Below are 18671 nucleotides of genomic sequence, written 5' to 3' on the forward strand. Positions count from 1 at the left end.
CTTTAATTGTTGTTTAATTGTTTGTTGTTGCTATGTAGTTATTCTGTGTCCTATTGCAGTTCCTTTGAATCTCTCTGTGGTCATTTTGTGATCATCCTGGTTGTGCCATGCTAATTTAAATGACATTTGGCAAGGGAAGGCCAGGGGGCCCCTGACACTTTGGTCCCTGGGCTTGGGCCCAGTAGATCCATTCAATAATCCATCCATAGGTGAAACAGTATCATCAGTTTATTGTGAGTGAGTTACCTCCCCAAGCAAAGGAGTTCAAGTATCTCGGGGTCTTGCTCATGAATGAAGGTAGAATGGAGCGTGAGATGGATAGGCGGTTCGGCACAGCGTCTGCAGTGATGCCAGGTAAGGAGCTCAGACATCCGGAGGGAGTCTGGAGTAGAGCTGCAGCTCCTTTGCGTCAAAAAGGGGCCAGTTGAGGTGGTGCGGGCATCTGATCATAATTCTTCCTGGGTGCCTCCCGTTAGAGGTGTTCTGGGCATGTCAAAGGAGGAGCTGGAAAGCGTTACTGGGGAGAGAGGAGTCTGGAGTACTTTGCTCAGCCTGCTGCGACACTGGCCTCGGATAAGCAGTCAAAAATGGAATGTAAAAAAGGTTATTCTTCAAGCATATGTAACAGATCAGTGCAAATCGAGTCTCTGATAAAAACCTAGAGTCTAGCAAGACTTCCTGGTTCCTGCTTTTAATGACAATATGACTTTTTTGAGTCAGTTTTGCACAGCAATAGTTTTTAGGGTTGTTTGTCTTGAATGGAGATAAGGGTTTCTTTTAGAAATCACTAAAATGACTCAAATATCAGCACCCTAAAACTTTAACCTAAAAACAACCTGGATTTTGGCTTTGAAGGCAGGTTAATGGCCAAAGACAAGAGCATAGATGTTACAAGAAGTCTGTAAACCAATAACGAGCAACACCAGGACATGACTATCAAGTTCATTACAGTATCACTGTAGTATTTTATGATCTCACACAACACACGGAAATCACTGACAACTCTCTGTTGTTTTATAACTTCAACTTCAACTTCATATGTGAGATAAGGCCAAGGAATTAACTCATAAAACACATTGTCAACCATATTAAATCAAAACAAGGCCTATGTTGTGTCACAGAAAGCACGAACATGGACATTACAGCTTTGTTTGAAAAAGAATCTGCTCAATAGCAGTATTATATTTTCATAGACATAATATTTAGGCCCAAAAATGATTTGTCAAAAATGGGAGCTTTACTGATATTCTATTTTTTCTGCAAATAGGATGTTATTTCTCTAGCTTATGGAATATTCTTTATTACACTGAAATTTGTCCATAGTTTTTATCCACTTAAGTCCAGATCATATTTAACTAACATAGATTCCAATTGTTTATTCTATTTCTGCAGAAAAATATGAGTCTCTCCATCCAAAAAGTGTCCCTTTTTTTCCAGAGTCACAACTTCGAAGATTAGAGAATTCCACATGGAAGTAGAAGGAGAGTCGTCTCTGACCTACTTCACCATAATGGCTTTCCTCAGCAGCATTATGAGCAATTGAGAGTCAGGGACATTTCCCTGCAGACTGGATTTGCTGACACCTGTTGACCTGCTGCTCTACAGATGTTTGTGCATATTGCATATAAGTTTGTCCAAGTTTGAAGATAATATTTTAGAATGAAATTTAGATATGAAATGCTTTTGCCCTTTGTGGTCCAGACAAAAAGTCTTTAGCAGGTGAGAGTCATTTGAGTCTGAAAGATGCTGCACTTTAGCCAATCACAATGGAGGGGGTGCAGCCGAGACGTGCAGGTGTCCCCAGGAAATGTGTACCTACAGAAACAGCAAGCTCCGCATCCATAGCGCGTCCATAGCGACCGCTCCAGTAATGCCGTCTCGTCAACGTGAAAAAAATATTTTTTCCAGCGGATGTCTGAGTTACAACATGATTGAGCTAACTGGAGTAGTTTCATGTCGTATCCGGCAACGGGAGGCTTTTAACAGATGACATCCTGATGTTAGCTTTGCTAACTGTCCCTGTCAGCTGCAGCCACTGATGCTTTCTAGACATCGTGATTTCCCATAACTGAATAAATACCACACCACACCACACTGCTTTGCTAGCTCAATCATGTTGTAACTAAGATATTCGCTGGAAAAAATATTTTATTCATGGACCGTTTATTGAGTTATTACCTTATTTTTATACAGTCTATGGTTATAGACAACGCTAACGGCTAACATTAACAGCTAACGGTTAGCCCAGCTAATCTACAATAACCATATTAATTACGTGCACACAGAAATAGTAACGTTCAGTCATTGTGTTTATAGACTTAACAAACATCAGATTAGTCTACACGGTGATATAGTGACATGAAGAATGTGATATATAGCTAAACTCTGCTGGGTTTCTACCCGAAGTATTTGTAAACAACACGGCGATTCCCTGGGGGCACCGCCGGAAGTGAAGGGCGTGAGGCCCCTTCACTTACGGTTAGAAGTTAGAAGAAGAATTTTTTTCAAAATCTGGACCTCGCAAATTTCTAAACCCTGGTTATGGCCCTGCTTAGAAATCAACTTTCTTTCTCCAAAGTTACATACAGCACCTTTTAAATATCATTTTCTCATTTTAATTTCCAGTATGATGTAACACTAATTTATCTTAATCTTAGTTTAACTTAATCCTTGGTGATGCATCTCATCCTAAACTGAAATCTTACTCAGTATAAACTCCAGGCAGCTGTTTTCTGTCCTGGAGTACAAACTATCTTTACTACACCAGAGGAACTTTGTGGATTACACAACACTCATCAGACTTTTCCATGGTTGCCAGTATGTGTTCCTTGAAGCACTATTGTGAAATGTGACGTCTTATTAAATGATACTATTAAAGATATGGCAGCAACCCAGATATTAATATCCTCATTAACTGATGCAAGCACCGCTGAGAAAGCAAAAGTGCACCTGCCTTTATATTCTGTCCTCACCAGTTTTCACTGCACTTAACAAAACTATTTTCATTGACTTCATTATTTGGACTGGTTTATTATCCACTGCTGGACTGGTGCTACAGGCCCAGAAATGCTTCAGTCTGAGTGTAGAGAAAAGCTAGAACACCAGAGCTCTTTGACTGAGACATTTTATTTATAAAAAAAAATCGTTCAATGTTTAACAGAGTGATGAGGAAGTAATAACATGTCTTTAATCTGTCCGCCTGATGGTGATGCGCCAGTCTCAGCCTTTATGTCTGAATCTGTCAGACAGTCTTCTGTTGGTCATAATCCAAAATAAATTAACAGGTGCTCCACAGATTTAGAAAATATCCTGCATTTGTCTTGTTGTATTCCTTTTATGATGTGCCACTCTTATCAGGGCTTAATTTGGAGGAAGGCATTGTGTTTGCTTTGGGATTATATTTTTACACCAGAGATCAATAAGAGGAAAAAGACTGCCCTGGTTACACAATGTTTGAGCCTCATTCGACCTGATGTTATACATACACTTTATATCTTCACACTCTTTTGTAGTTTCTAGTCCAGTTTGTGATCTTGCATTTCAACCAATTTCCTAATTGAGAGTCATTCAAGCTCAACAGTCCATTACTGCGAGATTTATTCTAATTATCTGCCTTAAAAAATTAAATAACCAAGAGGCAGATGTTGGATGTTAAATTAGCCAGATAACTGGAAATCAGTGGGTATATTTTGTGCCTTAATGTGACCATGTTCAGGATGTTTCTGGGACAAACAGGTCAGAGATCAGCCACCACAGTTTAATGATTATCACAGCTGAGTGTTGACCAATCAGGAAAGCGGATGCCTGGGGGTCAACAGCTCCTGAAAAATATCTATTGATCATCTGCACACAGTGCTGCACCCCAAAGTGGGACACTGAGTTCAGACTCATCCGACTATAGTTCACTGGTGTAAACAGACAAACAGCTGTCTTCTCAATTCAGAATCCACATTTTTATTTTGTTGTTTAAGAGCAGGATATTTTCTGAGAGTTGTCATGAAGCCAGCAGTGGCTCTGCTGGGCATCGTCCTCCTTCTGAACACAGCCTTTGCTGCAGAGGGTGAGTCTTCCAGATTGTGTTTTCTGATTTAACTCAGCTTAAAGGCAAAGGAAAGATTGCAGGAACACTGAATGCAGATACGCTCAGTTAATATTAAAAGTAAAAGATGGACACAAGACTGTCAGAGTATATGTTTATGTATGTTGGCCTACATTACACAGGAGAGGGATTTTTGACATGTATGATACACGATTATTATATTAGCTTGTAAACCTGTATTACTTGGAAACTAATTAATCAAGTCACTAACACTAACACTGGTTGAAGGTAACGAAGTACATTTGTTAAAGTACAGTTCTCAGATACTTTGCTTGAGTATTTCCATTTGATGTTACTTTATACTGCGACTCCGCTACATTTCAGAGGGAAGCACTGTACTTGTTATTTATTTGACAGCTGTAGTTTCTAGTCACCTTATTTTTTACATGAAGAATATGAAATACAAAACATTCCAGTGGTCCGTCAACTTTTTGTCTTGTGATCCCTGTTGAAAAGCAGCGTCTATTAGAAAAATCCAGTTGTTCACAAAAAAACCCCAAAGATTTCAGAGAATTAAAGCAAATTTGTGTGGCAGAACTTTGTTTGTCTTGTTTTCTTGCTCATCTCAGGACCCCTCATATTTATCATGTGACCCACTGGAGGGGCCTGACCCCAAGGTTTGGAGTCATTTGACAAAAATACCTACAAACAATAAGCAAAGTGGATAGCTCTATCTCTATCTGCTACTATCTGCTTTTCTCCGTAGAGGGAGCTCTTGTATTGGAGTATTTTGCATTACTCTTATGGCAGTAAATGATCTGAGTACGTCCTCCACCACCTGGTTACTAAATGGTAAAGTCTCTATCACTACATGTCATTTTAACATTGATACAAACAACCTGCATTTCCACAGAGACCTGCGTGGGTCGCTGTGGCTCCTTTGAATCGCAGAGGAAATGTCAGTGTGACTCCATGTGTGTGTACTATGGAAGCTGCTGTGGGGACTTTGACACCGTCTGCCCTAAAAAAAGTCAGTGCATTAGCAGAATCTTACCACTTCACTGAGTAAACTGTTTCTTATTGTAGTGCAGTTCTTGGCTTTTGTAAGTTATTGAATATAACTGAGACACTTCTGTTTTGCCCTCAGTTGCTCGTGGTGATACCTTTGATGAAACAGTTGACTTGTCAGAAGCAGTGACGACTTTTGCCCCGAGCCCACCAACAATTTTCCTACCAACTTTAAACCCCACCCTTGCCCCTCCCCTACCCAACACAACACAGGGGCCCACACCAGCTGTAGACCCTGACGCAGCACCCTGCAGCGGTCGACCTTTCGATGCTTTTCTGCAGCTGAAGAACGGGTCGATCTATGCATTTAGAGGTAAACCTGGATGTTTCTGTGCAGGCTTGACATGTCATTTTTTAATTTTCAGTTAATACTTTGTGTATTATCCTGGTTAAATATATTGAATTCAGTCCTTCATATAACCCTGATCCAAATGCTCCTTTTCCTCCAAGGTGAATACTTCTTTGAGTTGGATGACAAGTCCATCCTTCCTGGTTATCCTAAACTCATCGAGGATGTGTGGGGGATCTCTGGACCCATCAGTGCTGCATTCACACGCATCAATTGTCAGGGAAAAACCTACATCTTCAAGGTAGAAACTTCTACTTCTCTACAGTCTGGAAACATTGAGTGTTTTATCAAGATTTACATGGCAATCTAAATCAGTAATCAATAATAGATTGTCGATATAGAGATATTCATGCTCACAAACACTTGATGGTGAAGAAAACAAAGAATCCTGTACAGTTCATTAAGAATCTCAAATCATCAGGTAAAATACATGGTTCTTACAAACACTAACAGGGCTGAGCAGAATACTCGGATGAAATGAGTATGTGCTTAGGAGTACGAGTATCATATGAGTAAAATGTGTCATTGTCTGTGCTTGTGATAAAGGAAATTTAGGTTTAATCTATTGTGATAAAAAAATGATCTGAAGCTCAATTCTGAGGCTGTTCTGTAAATACTTTTCTCATAGATAATCAGTCTTGCAACTCCTGAATAATCCATATAAATTTCAAAATGACAACTTCTGATTAGGCCCAGCCCACTTTCGATTTAAAACCCACCCACTTCTGGCACTCCGCCCATCCCGAGTACAGATCAAGATAATGTAGTTGGTTGAACAGATGCAGACACAGATACAGATAATGGTGAACTCACTCATCCCTAATTTTTTGAGCTGTGTCTTTATTCTTTCTCAGGGAAACCAATACTGGAGGTTTGATGGTGATGTCTTGGATGAAGACTATCCGCGGGACATTTCAGTCGGCTTTGACGGCGTACCAGATTCCGTTGATGCCGCATTTGCCATACCAGCACCGAGTCACCGTGGCAAAGAGAAAGCCTACTTTTTCAAAGGTACTTTTTCTAGGGCTGTGGTTTTTTTTTTTTTTGCAGGCCTCGGAAAATAAACCCATATCGTATTCATAATACAAAAGCAAAGATTTAAAAAAGATGTGTCAATAAAAACAAACTGGCATAATAAAGCTGGACAGCTGGGATAGGCTCCAGTACGGTGGCCCTCCTGCAACCCTGAACAGGATGAGCAGTTACGGATAATAAATGAATGATGATTATTTTGTTAATCATCTTGTGACTCCTCTTGGGGTTGTGACCCCCAGGTTGCAAACGTCCAGGTTTGGAAGTACTAAATTTACTCAAGAACTGCATACAAGTACAATTTTGAGGTAACTGTACTGTACTTAGGTAATTCCATTTTCTGCTACCTTACACTTCGACTCAAATATAATCAGCAAATCCAGTATGATGTAAAAAGTGAAGCTACCCAGCTGTAAAGTAGTTTAAATTAGCCTTGTGTTTACTAGCTGCAGCATTAAAGTGATGCATCAATAGTTAGAATACAAAAATATAACATATATCATTCTGCACAATGAGTACTTTTACTTTTAATACTTTTAGTATATTGTGATCATAACACAAAGTTTGCATGCAGGACTTTTATTTGTAACAGCGTATTTTTACTCTGTGATACTGCTTCCTTTACTTAAGTAAAAGATCTGAGTGCTTCTGGACATCTCTGCTCTAAAGAGACATTTCCTTGTCTCATCATTTTATGCTGAGGAGAGCTCAACTACTAAAGTTAAGTGTTCATTAATAAATAAATGGAATTCAGGCATCATCGGTTTCATTATTTAGGCCTACGTTTGTGTTTTTCTGAGACTGTCCTCCCCCAAAATACAACCAGCTGTTTATATAAGCCCCCCAGGAAGTGTGCATATTTTCATAGTAATGCTCCACTGAGCTTTTTCATAGTAATAAGGCTGTCTCCAGGTTTCTTTATACATGCAGGGTTTGTACAAATAATTGCTATCTATATTTACGGTTATGATTAGGCAGTAACCGTTAGTGACTGTAGCACTTAAGACGGGAGCAAAGAATGAATTCAAGAGACATAGTATTAAGACCACGTACGGAAGACTTTGACCCAGGACACTGCTGTTCATATCCTGTGTCATCATGTACATGATACATCACATACGTCATGTAACGTGAAGTACGTAAATTCACGTGACATATATCAGGAAATGCTCCTTTGGGTCATATTAGAGGGACCTCTGTGGTTGTGTGTGTTGGAGGACTGCTGTGTTTTACTACTGTTACATATCAAAAAGTCTCCTGTTTTTCTTTCTTTCTTCAGGGGACAAGTACTACCAGTATGAGTTCAAGCACCAGCCTTCCCATGAAGAGTGTGTCCAAATGAGCAGGTCCTCCCCATCTGTACTGTTCACACGATACACCGACCTCTTCTGTGATCAGACATGGGAGGATTTCTTCACAGAGCTCTTTGGCGGCTCAGGTACTCCTCAGCTGTTTATATGTGTATTCATATGTATTTACATTTTTTTGTCTCTAATCATCCATCATTTCTCCTACTCATTCAGTCAGCAGTCACCAAATGGGCGCTCGTTTCATCACTAGGGACTGGCAAGGCATCAGGCCCACTGTAGATGCTGCCATGGTGGGGCGAGTCTACCTCAGTCCCAATCCCACGCCATCTTCTCCTCCATTGAGGAGGCGCAGCAGTCGGAAGAGGAAGCTCAGCAAGAAACGTGCACAGCAAAGAAGGCAGAGTCGTCATGTGTTGTTTGATGATTTGTGGGGTTATGATGATTGGTTTGATTACAGCGACTTCAGCATCTTTGAAGAGAGCCCCACACCAGAGCCCAAAAGCACCCCTGTGCAAAATGTGTATTTTTTCAAGAAAGGTATGTAGCCAGGTAACAACAACACAAACAGATTCTCCTTAAGCTGACTGCTTTAACCCCTTTTGGTTTGTGTGTTTCTTTTCTTTCTTTGATGGCAGATAAATACTACAGAGTGAATCTGCAGACAAAACGCGTGGACTCCGCAAGACCTCCTTACCCACGATCCATTGCGAAATACTGGCTGGGCTGCAAGCATGAAGACACACCTGATGCATCGAGGGCAGAGAAGAGATAGGCCAGCTGAGTCCATAGTTTGAGGAGAAAAAAAAAGAAAATCACTCTCACTATGAGCACCTCTTAATGTCACAAGTCTTAAAGTAATTACAATATGAACTTATAATAGCTTCTGTCGTTTTTGTTGTTTGCGTTTTGTTTATGATAAATAGCCCCTCTGACGTCCCCTCTGTATTCACGTGTATAGGCTGAAATTCTGCATGATTTAATAAAGCTGAGATTTTAATTCTGTGAGTGCCTGAATATTCTTCTTGTCCAAATGGTACAGTCCACACACACACACACACACACCTGATAAATTTTCTGACTAGCTATCACTACATGCCTGACTTTAACACTGACCCTACCTGTTAACCTGAATCAACTTCTAAAAGTTAAATTCCTCTTACCATCAACAGCTTTGTTATATCCCCTTTTGAAAACGGGAGACAAAAGAAGACAACAACATGACAATCTAATAACTGAAGGAGTCAGAATAAATAAATGAAAGGTGATTTATTCACACATGACACAAGGTTCTCCATATGTGGGAGAGGAAGGGACAAAGTGGTTGTGCCAAATAAAAGAAACCAATATAACCACACCAGGCCTTAACTAACCTCTACTTAACCCTTCACCTAACAAATACAAGGGTGGCAACGACCAATAAACCCAGTGTTTCTGAACACAAAATAGCTACGTGAGGGAAATGTATAGGGTACCAAGTTACCTATGGTCCTCAATGTCCCATCACTTTTAATTTCTAACAACTTTAATCAAACAGAGCAGCAGCAGCCCAGTCAGTCTCAGTGCAGACTATCAAAAAGGAGAGGCCAGAACTTTTCAGAGCTTTGTGCTTCTTCAGAGCTAAGCTAGTTTTCCAAATTGACGTTTGTACGATTAAACAAAATCCTCAGTGACACTGAACAAAATCCTTGTAAACGACTGCAGGGTTAGCAAGTTAGCTTGCTAACAAGGGAGGCTATGCTAACAAGTAAACTGTTCACTAACAAAGAGTAAGGGTAATAGTATTTTTCAGTTGCAAATTCCCACAATTGACACATTTTCCCTCCTTATATCCATGTTGATCCTGGATAGATTTTGTTAGGTTTATCCAGGACCATCATCATCATCACGCTAACTCTGGATAATTTGTTTTTGTCGACATCAACATAGCAGTAATGGTCCTGGATCAACATCAGCGATTTTATTCAGGATTAACATGGCAATGATGTCCCTGGATCAAACAAATTATGTAGGATAAAGATGAAGATGATGGTCCTGAATCAACACGAGCACTGCAATCTTAAAAAAAATAGTTTTGACTGGGCTATTAAAAAGAAGGGAGCTCTAGGAGCTCTTTTAAGGTCTAAGATGCTTTGTGAACAAGGACCTAGTCTTAACTATAAGGGGAAATTCTAATAAAACGTCACAGTTGTAAGATTTTTCTTAGGATTTCATCACGAGGAGCAACTCTTAGCACTAGGTAGCTTTGTGAATATGGCCCCAGGTTGTTAGCACCTGGAGAGAAAACAGGATACAGGGAGAGAGAGAAACAGAGAGGAAGAAAACACAGCACAAAAATGCATTTTCCCCTGCCTGGCAACAAATTCAATTTTCAATTTAATTTTATTTATATAGCACAATATCACAAACCTCAGAGGGCTTTACACCATACCAAACCATCTGTCCTTAGAGCCTCACTGCAGATAGAGAAGTTGCTCTCCTGAATGAGGTGCACCATCTGCTGGACATCTCATACACACACGCACACTCACAATAAATTAATACACATTAAAGCTAATTTATATATGTATATCCCTTTACATATGTCCTTATATGTAATGCACACAACACATTTTCTAACAGTTTGTATTAGGCTTCTGTTTCTGTTTGCATTCATGCAACTTTTTTCTTGCCATAAATACAAGCAACACCACAGCCTACTTTGTTCTATATTTTGCATGTGGACCCAGTGATGAGGACATATCCTGATATCTCATAGTTTGCTTCTTCGTTTTAGATGTGTTAGTGAATATTCAATTTGTTTACTTTATTAATTCTATTATGTTTTTTGTTTGGTTTGTTTTTATGTCACATGCGTTTCCTTTTTTGTGAAACAGCTTGAGTATTTTCAGTGTTTTAGAGTCACCACCGGACAACGTCCACACAACATTGAGCTGCAAACGTTTCTAACTGTGCTGGTCGAAATCGACTTCTGATTGGCTGAGCCGAACGCGTCGAAGAACGCGCTCGTGGCTGCAATCATAACTGAAGACCACCGTTCACAAAACTGCCTGTGAGTAGCATGGCGACCACTTTCACCGTGTTTATCGTGTTAAAGACCATATACTGTCTTACTGTTACCGAGTAACATCCTAATACTGATTTAAATTTGATTGAAAAATCTCTGGGAAAATCACTTCCGGTTTCCAGTGTAAAACATGTTTCTTGTATGTTACTGTGTGAGTACAGTTACTATGGCTTAAATATAGCCTAGAGTTTTTTCGAACATATCCATATCGTCTGTGAGCCATCTTGCAGACACTCTTCAGTAAACCAGTATATAGACAAAAAAAAGGCACCGCTGGGATTCGAACCCAGGATCTCCTGTTTACTAGACAGGCGCTTTAACCAACTAAGCCACGGCGCCACGTGACGGTGGAGACGGAAGTGGATATTATGAATAAAAACCAGACATAACAGTTGCATAAAATATTTGCTTTATTTGTGAAGCTAGCGTAATACTCTACAATATGTTAATAAATCTAAATAGCTCTATACATTTATTGCACGTGAGAAAGTCCTTTGTACAGGACGGTACAGCTTAATGTACAATGTGGTCTTAAATATAGCTACTTTTCTTTCAAACCTTCTTTTATCGTTCAACCCAAAATATAATCAATCATTGCCGCAGAAATGTCCAAATCCGACACACTGAAGTCGCCCAGGTCTTGAAAGAACAGCTCGGACAGGTCGTCCAGGTCGGAGATGTGGTCCGGCTGACTCTGGACTCTCTCCATGGGCTCAGGATGTCCGACTGTAGCGCAGCGGCTACCCTCAGGCTGGGATCTATGTGCATCTCCGAGGAAAGCCTCAAAGTCCTCTGTGAAATCCCATTCACTGAGCTCGCTGTGTGGGAACACACCGTGGCAATAGTCAGTAAAGTCCGCAGTTTGGCTGTAGTGATGCTGGGGAACTCCTGTGGGATTAGGTTCATGCAGGGAGCAGGATGTAGCTTGGTCGGCGGCGACAGGGGACGTAGGTGTGGGCAGGGACATGGTCTGACTCCCCATGATGGTTGAGAGCCTGGTGGACTGAGGTAGACTTGGAGCAGGGTACCCTGGTGGGGACGGTATGCTCGGGGTGTGGAAAGAGTGCGCCAACTGGGGGAATGGTGGACTGGGAGCTGGAGTGTAGGAGAACTCATGATGGAAGTAGTCTGCGGAGGGTTTGGGGGTCTCTCTGGTTGGTTTCTTGCTCTTGAAATAGCGCGCGCGTCGATTTTGAAACCAGACCTGTTGAAAAGAAAGAAGTATGGTTATTTTCATGGCACACTGGCTCATTGGGAAAATTACGCACGGGAAATCTGTGACGCACGTGTCATACCTGGATCTTAGACTCCGGCAGCCCAGTTATAGACGCAAGAGACTCCTTGATTTTGATATCCGGATACTGTGTGACAGAGAAGGCCCTCTCCAGCTCGCTCAGCTGCGCCTTGCTGAAAGTTGTGCGCTTCCGGCGACGCTGGGTGTCCGAGCGCATCTTGTGGGGAGCATCATGGCTTACTACAAGGAGAGGACAAAATGTTAGTTATTTGATACTTCTCTGACCACTAAACTGGAATTAAACACACTGCAAGCAGGGAATCAAATTTAAATGTTTGCACGCAGAGGGACATCCAAAGAAATGCTTTAAGCCTAACTATTTAACTGTTAAATTCGCCGATCTTTAGGCAACCAAAGTAAAAGAGATCATGCAGCATTGTGTCTTAGTCTATATGAAACGCGTTCCCTTGGTCAGTTTTTAAAAGTGTAACAAACTAAAGACATTCAGCCTCTTACCTCTGATGGAGTCCTGTGCGTAATCGTCGTTGTTGTTCATATCCAGGTATGTAGCAGGCCAATAATGTCCCGAGTAAAACGTGTTCATCTCAGAGACATTACCTCCAGTAAAATCCAATCCGAATGCCATTTTTCAGTAGAGCTCAAACACAAAGCAACCAGGAGTATGTTTCTTTAAGTCTCCCCTCGACACTGGTGAACACGCAGGACACCAGAGGGTTTTATACTTCTCTTGACAGACAGAAAACGACCCCCCTGCACCCCACCCTCTTGCACATCTCAGTGGATATTGTCAAGCCTTACAAACGCGTGCCTTTGATGTGCTACACACCTATTAACAGCTGTAAGGGCTAATAGGTGATGACCCATTAATGTGCCCATTTAGCCTAGACGGAGCTTGTCCTGTCCTGCAGGAGTGTTAGGTCACACAACACTGAGATCCTCTGGCAAATCTCTGCATGTAAAGACCATTGTTAGAGTAAAAAACATTTAAGTTTGAGGGGGAAATGGAAGAGTAGGCTTTAATATTTGTGTATTTTTTAAATCTTTATTTAGGCCTAGACGCACTTGATGAAACATCTATTTGATGCCCAGACTTCCAAAGCCATTTATTCAACAGATAGTGCTCTCCATAAAAATAAAAACACTAAAATAATTTTGACTTGGTTACACAGTGCTGAAAACATGGCAGGTGAGGCAACACTCACACTTTTCTGGCACTTCAGTCTGAGGCACATCCTCTCCTCCACAGCTCGCTGCCTCCTGGTGCGCAACAGAAGAAAACAGTGTGGATAGTGGAAGTGTATTGAAGAAGCTGCCCGAGTGTGAGGCTTCAGTCAGCTATAATGTGTCGAGGTGACAAATCGGGCTACTTTTCCCCTTCCTGGTCGGTTGGGTTTCCACCGATCGAGACATCAAAACACCGGATAACGCACAGTCCAATGCACAACCAGTTCCCAGGCTAGTGTCAGACTCAACGTGTATGGGCCATTCAGATTTAAATTTCCAAAAAATAAGGCAGACTCAGAGGGCTAACAGCTAAGACAGGCATGAAACATTTTTTAAAATTGAATTGCGTCTGTATTTTTGCTGATCTAGATGATTATCTCTTGTCAGGCACTCTGGTGGTCGTGGAGAGCATGTGATGTCAGAATTATTTTGGAGCCATAACGGACTGAAGATGAGACATTAACACCGATGATTGGCTCACATTAGCAGTTAAGTATTCCACATTGACTCCATACTCCTCCAACAATGGACCATTAAGATCATAACTCAAACTGCTGACCGTCACATGACACACATTAAGACAACACTATATCGAAACCAAAAGCAGATGGGCCGTCGAAACAGGGTCACGCGCTGCCAGGGCCTCTGTGACCCCTGTCACTGAACATGTTATTCTGCCAAACAGAAACATGGAGTAAAGGTTCTGTAGTTTATAAGCCTCAAATCAGAGCTAGTAATCACATCTGTACCAGTTGGCATTTGTAAAGATTCATGGTTTATTTGTAATATATTCAAATATTTGTCATATATTTATTTTAGTTGGCCTAGTTTATTCTAAAGGCATGTCCAAAGTCGATCCAGTATCCAGAATGTGTTGCTTTGGATTCACAAAGATAGTAGAGGTGTAAATAAGCCACTAGGTGGCAGCATTAGACCAGTTAATAAATGTAATTTTATCTATCTATCTATCTATTTATCTATCTTAGTAAAAGTCTTAAAGCAGCTATTTTCTGCCCTCAAGTATCAAAAGTAATTTTGTGATATTAACATGTAATGTATTGACAGTAAAAGTACAAGTAAATGCTGATAATACAAAAGCAAGCAGTTACAATTCTAAGAAGTTTATTTTTTGTAACAAGCACACCAAAAAAAAAAAAAAAATGGAGCATACACGAAAAATGAAAAGAATAAAATCTGGTTTGTCCTTCTCTCCCTTTCCTTAATTTGCCCTTTCATCCCTTCATGTTTTGGAGTAAAAGTATACATTTTATTAAGGATATGTAGTGGAGTTGAAGTGAAAGTTGACAGAAATATAAAACCTCAGCTAAAGTACAGATACTCTACCGCAGTGGTTTTCAAACATTTTGTGCCCAAAGCACACCAAAGGGCAAGCCAAAATCTCAAAGCACACCTGTAGTCATATCTGTGCACAAAAGCCTCTATAACGTGTGCTTTCACTGTTATCATGACATAAATGTTAGTTTTTATTTACTAATATCAAATAATAATTGACAACCAGCTATTACTCGTGAAATATTTATAGCCAAATTGATTCATAAATTAATTTTAAACCTTTTAAAATTACATCAAAGTCCCAATAACACATCAATTTAATGTAAGATAATGTTAGATAATGTGATGTGTCACACACTTGTAATTCTCTTGCACTAACGGTGACAAATAGGTTCCCAGGGAAGGTTTTTTTTTTTTTTTTTTTTACATTTTTTAGGTAGAGTTTTCCTCTTAATTAGGAAATGGGTGCACACAATATACCTTTACAGTCAATCAGAAATCAATTAATATCTTTTTATACAGGCCCAGTTGAATAATAATAACAATGTGTGGTTATCACGAAATCCCACGGCACACCTGGCTCTGAATATGGACACCATGTTTTTCCATGCTAGCCTTCCTTTTACACAAAAATTCAGTCACTAATATAAATCATAGGTACAAATAAATATGTCAGGCTTTATGAAGCCTCCCGCAACATAATTCCTCTGCAATGTAACAGGCTTAGTTCAGACCACAAACATTAACAATGGCTCACAAGCCAGACAGACAGACAGTAAACCTGAGTATACATACAGGGGACAAATGAAAGGAAAAACTCAAATTGACTGATGGAAAAATATAACTAATACAGATGCTTTGCACACAGAACATGTGCTGAAACACCAAAAGAGGGAATACAGTTTGAATTAATCCCTCCATTAGAGCTCAGAGACTTTCGTGCTCGGGGCTCTTGTTGACCTAACACTTCAAGAAGCTTTATGTTGTCTTTTCCTTGTAGTTTATCACCCATCTATTTGAGGGAAAAATGATAATGGTGACTAAACAAACCATCACTAACATGTGTTTCTTGCCAAATTAGTCCCATTATTTTGTATTTCAACGTATTCTACGTTAATTATAACTAATATTATTCTAAAAACAAACCCCACAATACACAAACTGTCCTTCTCTCTGTGTCTGAATACTTCAGTTTATACCTCACAAACTCAGGTGTGCACACAGAGAAACGCTGCTCTTCTGTGTCCACACTCCTCTCTAAGAAATCAGGATTGACACTTATGTGTGAATGACGCTGTGCCGTCCTCTCCCTCACCTACATCCTCACTCCTTCCCTCACAATACACAAACACCATTCCTCAGCCTGCTGTTTGATGTGGAAACTCCGTCCACATTTCCTGTCAACCTGAGAGATTTTTGGGCCTAATCCCATGTGCCGCATGACTGAGGTGAGGGGGTTACTCTTCGCAGCGTGTCCCATGCTGTAAAAGCCTTTTTGGATCTAAGAAATAGAAGCTGAGTGTGATTCCAGCTTGGCTGTGGATAAAAGAACGTCAGACTCAGTAGGGAAGGCAGGGAAAGCAGGAGGCATGATTTAGTGCAGCTATAGTTACAAAATAAACAGATATTACAGCTCAGGAGGAATGCTGAGGACAAGAAACTGACATATTCTGTCAGCAGGGTTTACAGCGTTGATATCTAGCAGGTCAGTGTGACTTCAGCTGTGGATGAAAGTTCAGGAAGCAGAGAAGAAAGTCCATGGAGGAAATTGTGGTTTTAGGTTGGGTCATTTGTTGTTCAGTCAGATGAATTCATCACACAGACAAAATACCTTCTAAATGGAGAGGTTTTGGCTGAAACACCTGGGTGACACTTTAGATACTTACAGCCATCTAAAAAGTTGTCATTGTCAGCATTCTGTGCATTAAAATATAATGTTGTCTCAATGAAAACCATGACAACTAAATCAATTACAGTGATGGGCAGTGTTTGGACACAAATGTCATGGTGGAGACATGAACTTGACATGTCATGGCATAAATATTTTACAGGTATTATTTAAAGAAACATTGTAACAACTCAAAGAGATCTTACACAGATCAGTTTGTTTCTGACTCTTTCTCAAGATAGGTATACTGTTTGTATTTGGTGTTGTGTTTATACTGTCCTGCTGACATGCTGCAAACTATCATACACTATATATGCAGTGGTTTACAGCATCAGCTGACTTGTCCTCATAACAGTAAACATGAAAATAAATAAATAAACTCCTTGACTTTGATTTTATTTTGGATTTTAGATTTGCATCTCGGGGACTTGGACCACGTTGGAGATATGACGGCATTTCACCCCGAACAAGAATATAATTTAGGATTTCCAGGAAAATCAGACTGGATCATCATGTCAGAGAGTATCACATGGTGCCGATATTTAAAGGTGAGGTGTGACTGCTGGCATTTGATAAAAGAGGGATATATTCGCAGTGGAGAGTTGAATAAACACTGTATATTATTATAGATAATGACAATAATAAGTTGATGAATATCATTATTTTGATCTTATTACTCTCAGCTACATATTTTTACATTAGCAGAAGGCTATACTATTTTGTAATATGGCCACATACATTTTTTTTAATATTTCGAACAGTGTTTGCATGCACAAAGGGTTGAAATAATGTAGTACCAAATAATAACTCTTAAATTTGGTGTGAGAACTATTTTTGACACTGTCAAGCCTTATTTACGAATTCTCAGAAAATTTTTTGTCACAAATTGTTTAGGACACAGAACTTTTAATTCTTGAAGATCTTTGCTTTTGATGGCTGACCAGGCTGCTCTATGCAGGTGTAGCTACATAATGCCTAATCCTAACAAGCTAAGTGCCCACAATGCCAATGCAAATATTAGTATCAGGATCACCTTTATTGGCCTAGTATGTGTACACAAATGAAGACTTTGACTCTGTTTGCATTGCTCTCATGTAGGCTACACAGAAATGAACATAGCAGCTAGGAACAAGGATGACAAAGCTGGAAAAATGAAGGTAAATAACAGACGGGACAATTATGTACACAAGTATGTGTATTTATTATATATAAATATATGTTAAAAGCACCAATGACTAACAGTAAAAATAAAACATCTATATACAAGTAAAGTATTTTGTGAGATGTAGACTAAACTATAACTTATAAATAGGGCAAATAAATAACCATTCAATGGATACACGGCCTGAAGGCATGAAGGGTTGAGGTTAGTGTATCTCTGAAATAGATTTATATGTTTATTAGGTACAGCCTAATGTTTACCATGTTCAACCTCACCATCTTAGTTTAGTTTAGTTTAGCATGCTAACATTTGTGTGGCACTAAACAAACTATTTAGCTGCCAGGGGTGTCTTAGTGGGTAAAAAGTGGAACTGTTTACCCAGGGCCCCAAAATGTGATGTATCAAGAATGAAGTGTATTTTTATTTACAAAATTAAGTACAGTAAATTTCCAGCACAGAGCTTTCATTATGAAGTGCCATCTTCTGCTATAGAGGGAGTGACTAAAGCGCAATTCATACTTCTGCGTCAAATCGATGCTGTACCTACGCCGAAGGCTCTGCAGTGATGTAGAGGCTATGCAATACCGTACGCCATAGCCTGACGTGCACCTCCCCAGAAATGTAACTACGCGTCGCAGCAACGCAGACCTCCTATTTTTGTAAGCTGAAACCATTTCCCTCAGTCGAAACAAAGCTTTTATTTACTTTGATTTCACAGCAAAGAAACAATAAATTGTGAAGACAATAAACCCTAAAAAAAATTAGCATTTTAAGTCTTGTGTGTGATTTATCCTTTGGGGATGGATTTATACTTCAGGATGTATCCTGGCTTCACATGAGCAGAGGATATCTCTGCTCGCCGCTCACTAATTTATACAATGTAAAATGCCAAAGGCCGGTGCTAATAACGTTAGCATGTTATATTTGTCTGGAAAACGTGTTTCGTATAAGACAGTTGTTTTGTCAGTGAACCTTGTTAGTTGTAAT

General features: G+C 39.9%; 2 protein-coding genes, 1 long non-coding RNA gene and 1 other non-coding gene across 4 annotated transcripts; 2 read left to right on the plus strand and 2 right to left on the minus strand.

Annotated features, from left to right (window-relative positions):
• The first annotated feature begins 3852 nt into the window (after positions 1 to 3852).
• Positions 3853 to 8800, plus strand: vtnb (vitronectin b). The gene is made up of 8 exons (XM_033637702.2): positions 3853 to 4060; positions 4953 to 5069; positions 5187 to 5420; positions 5558 to 5697; positions 6311 to 6467; positions 7768 to 7926; positions 8012 to 8335; positions 8434 to 8800. The coding sequence occupies exons 1-8, from the start codon at positions 3997 to 3999 to the stop codon at positions 8568 to 8570; spliced, it is 1332 nt and encodes a 443-aa protein (XP_033493593.1). The 5' UTR covers positions 3853 to 3996; the 3' UTR covers positions 8571 to 8800.
• A 1944-nt stretch (positions 8801 to 10744) lies between these two features.
• LOC144464588 (uncharacterized) lies at positions 10745 to 17065 on the plus strand. Its single transcript, XR_013492272.1, has 3 exons — positions 10745 to 10847; positions 13729 to 13829; positions 16934 to 17065. It is a non-coding gene; the product is annotated as an uncharacterized LOC144464588 (long non-coding RNA).
• Positions 11128 to 11201, minus strand: trnat-agu (transfer RNA threonine (anticodon AGU)). Its single transcript has one exon. It is a non-coding gene; the product is annotated as a tRNA-Thr (tRNA).
• On the minus strand, positions 11408 to 12313 carry LOC144464595 (uncharacterized). The gene is made up of 2 exons (XM_078172101.1): positions 12158 to 12313; positions 11408 to 12066 (listed from the first exon to the last, which is right to left on the minus strand). Exons 1-2 carry the CDS (start codon positions 12311 to 12313, stop codon positions 11434 to 11436), a joined length of 789 nt encoding a protein of 262 aa, XP_078028227.1. The 3' UTR covers positions 11408 to 11433.
• Positions 17066 to 18671: the final 1606 nt, after the last annotated feature.

This window comes from Epinephelus lanceolatus, chromosome 11, assembly GCF_041903045.1.
Source record: "Epinephelus lanceolatus isolate andai-2023 chromosome 11, ASM4190304v1, whole genome shotgun sequence".
Classification (NCBI taxonomy): Eukaryota; Metazoa; Chordata; class Actinopteri; order Perciformes; family Serranidae; genus Epinephelus; species Epinephelus lanceolatus.

What these genes read in the sequence shown, in the direction of transcription:
- vtnb (XM_033637702.2), top strand. Translation starts at nt 3,997, where the DNA reads ATGAAGCCAGCAGTGGCTCTGCTGGGCATCGTCCTCCTTCTGAACACA. An exon ending in GAAAGCCTACTTTTTCAAAG is followed by an intron (nt 6,468 to 7,767) that starts GTACTTTTTCTA and finishes TTCTTTCTTCAG; the next exon opens with GGGACAAGTACTACCAGTAT. An exon ending in TGTGTATTTTTTCAAGAAAG is followed by an intron (nt 8,336 to 8,433) that starts GTATGTAGCCAG and finishes CTTTGATGGCAG; the next exon opens with ATAAATACTACAGAGTGAAT.
- LOC144464595 (XM_078172101.1), bottom strand. Translation starts at nt 12,313, where the DNA reads ATGCGCTCGGACACCCAGCGTCGCCGGAAGCGCACAACTTTCAGCAAG. An exon ending in TGCCGGAGTCTAAGATCCAG is followed by an intron (nt 12,067 to 12,157) that starts GTATGACACGTG and finishes TCTTTTCAACAG; the next exon opens with GTCTGGTTTCAAAATCGACG.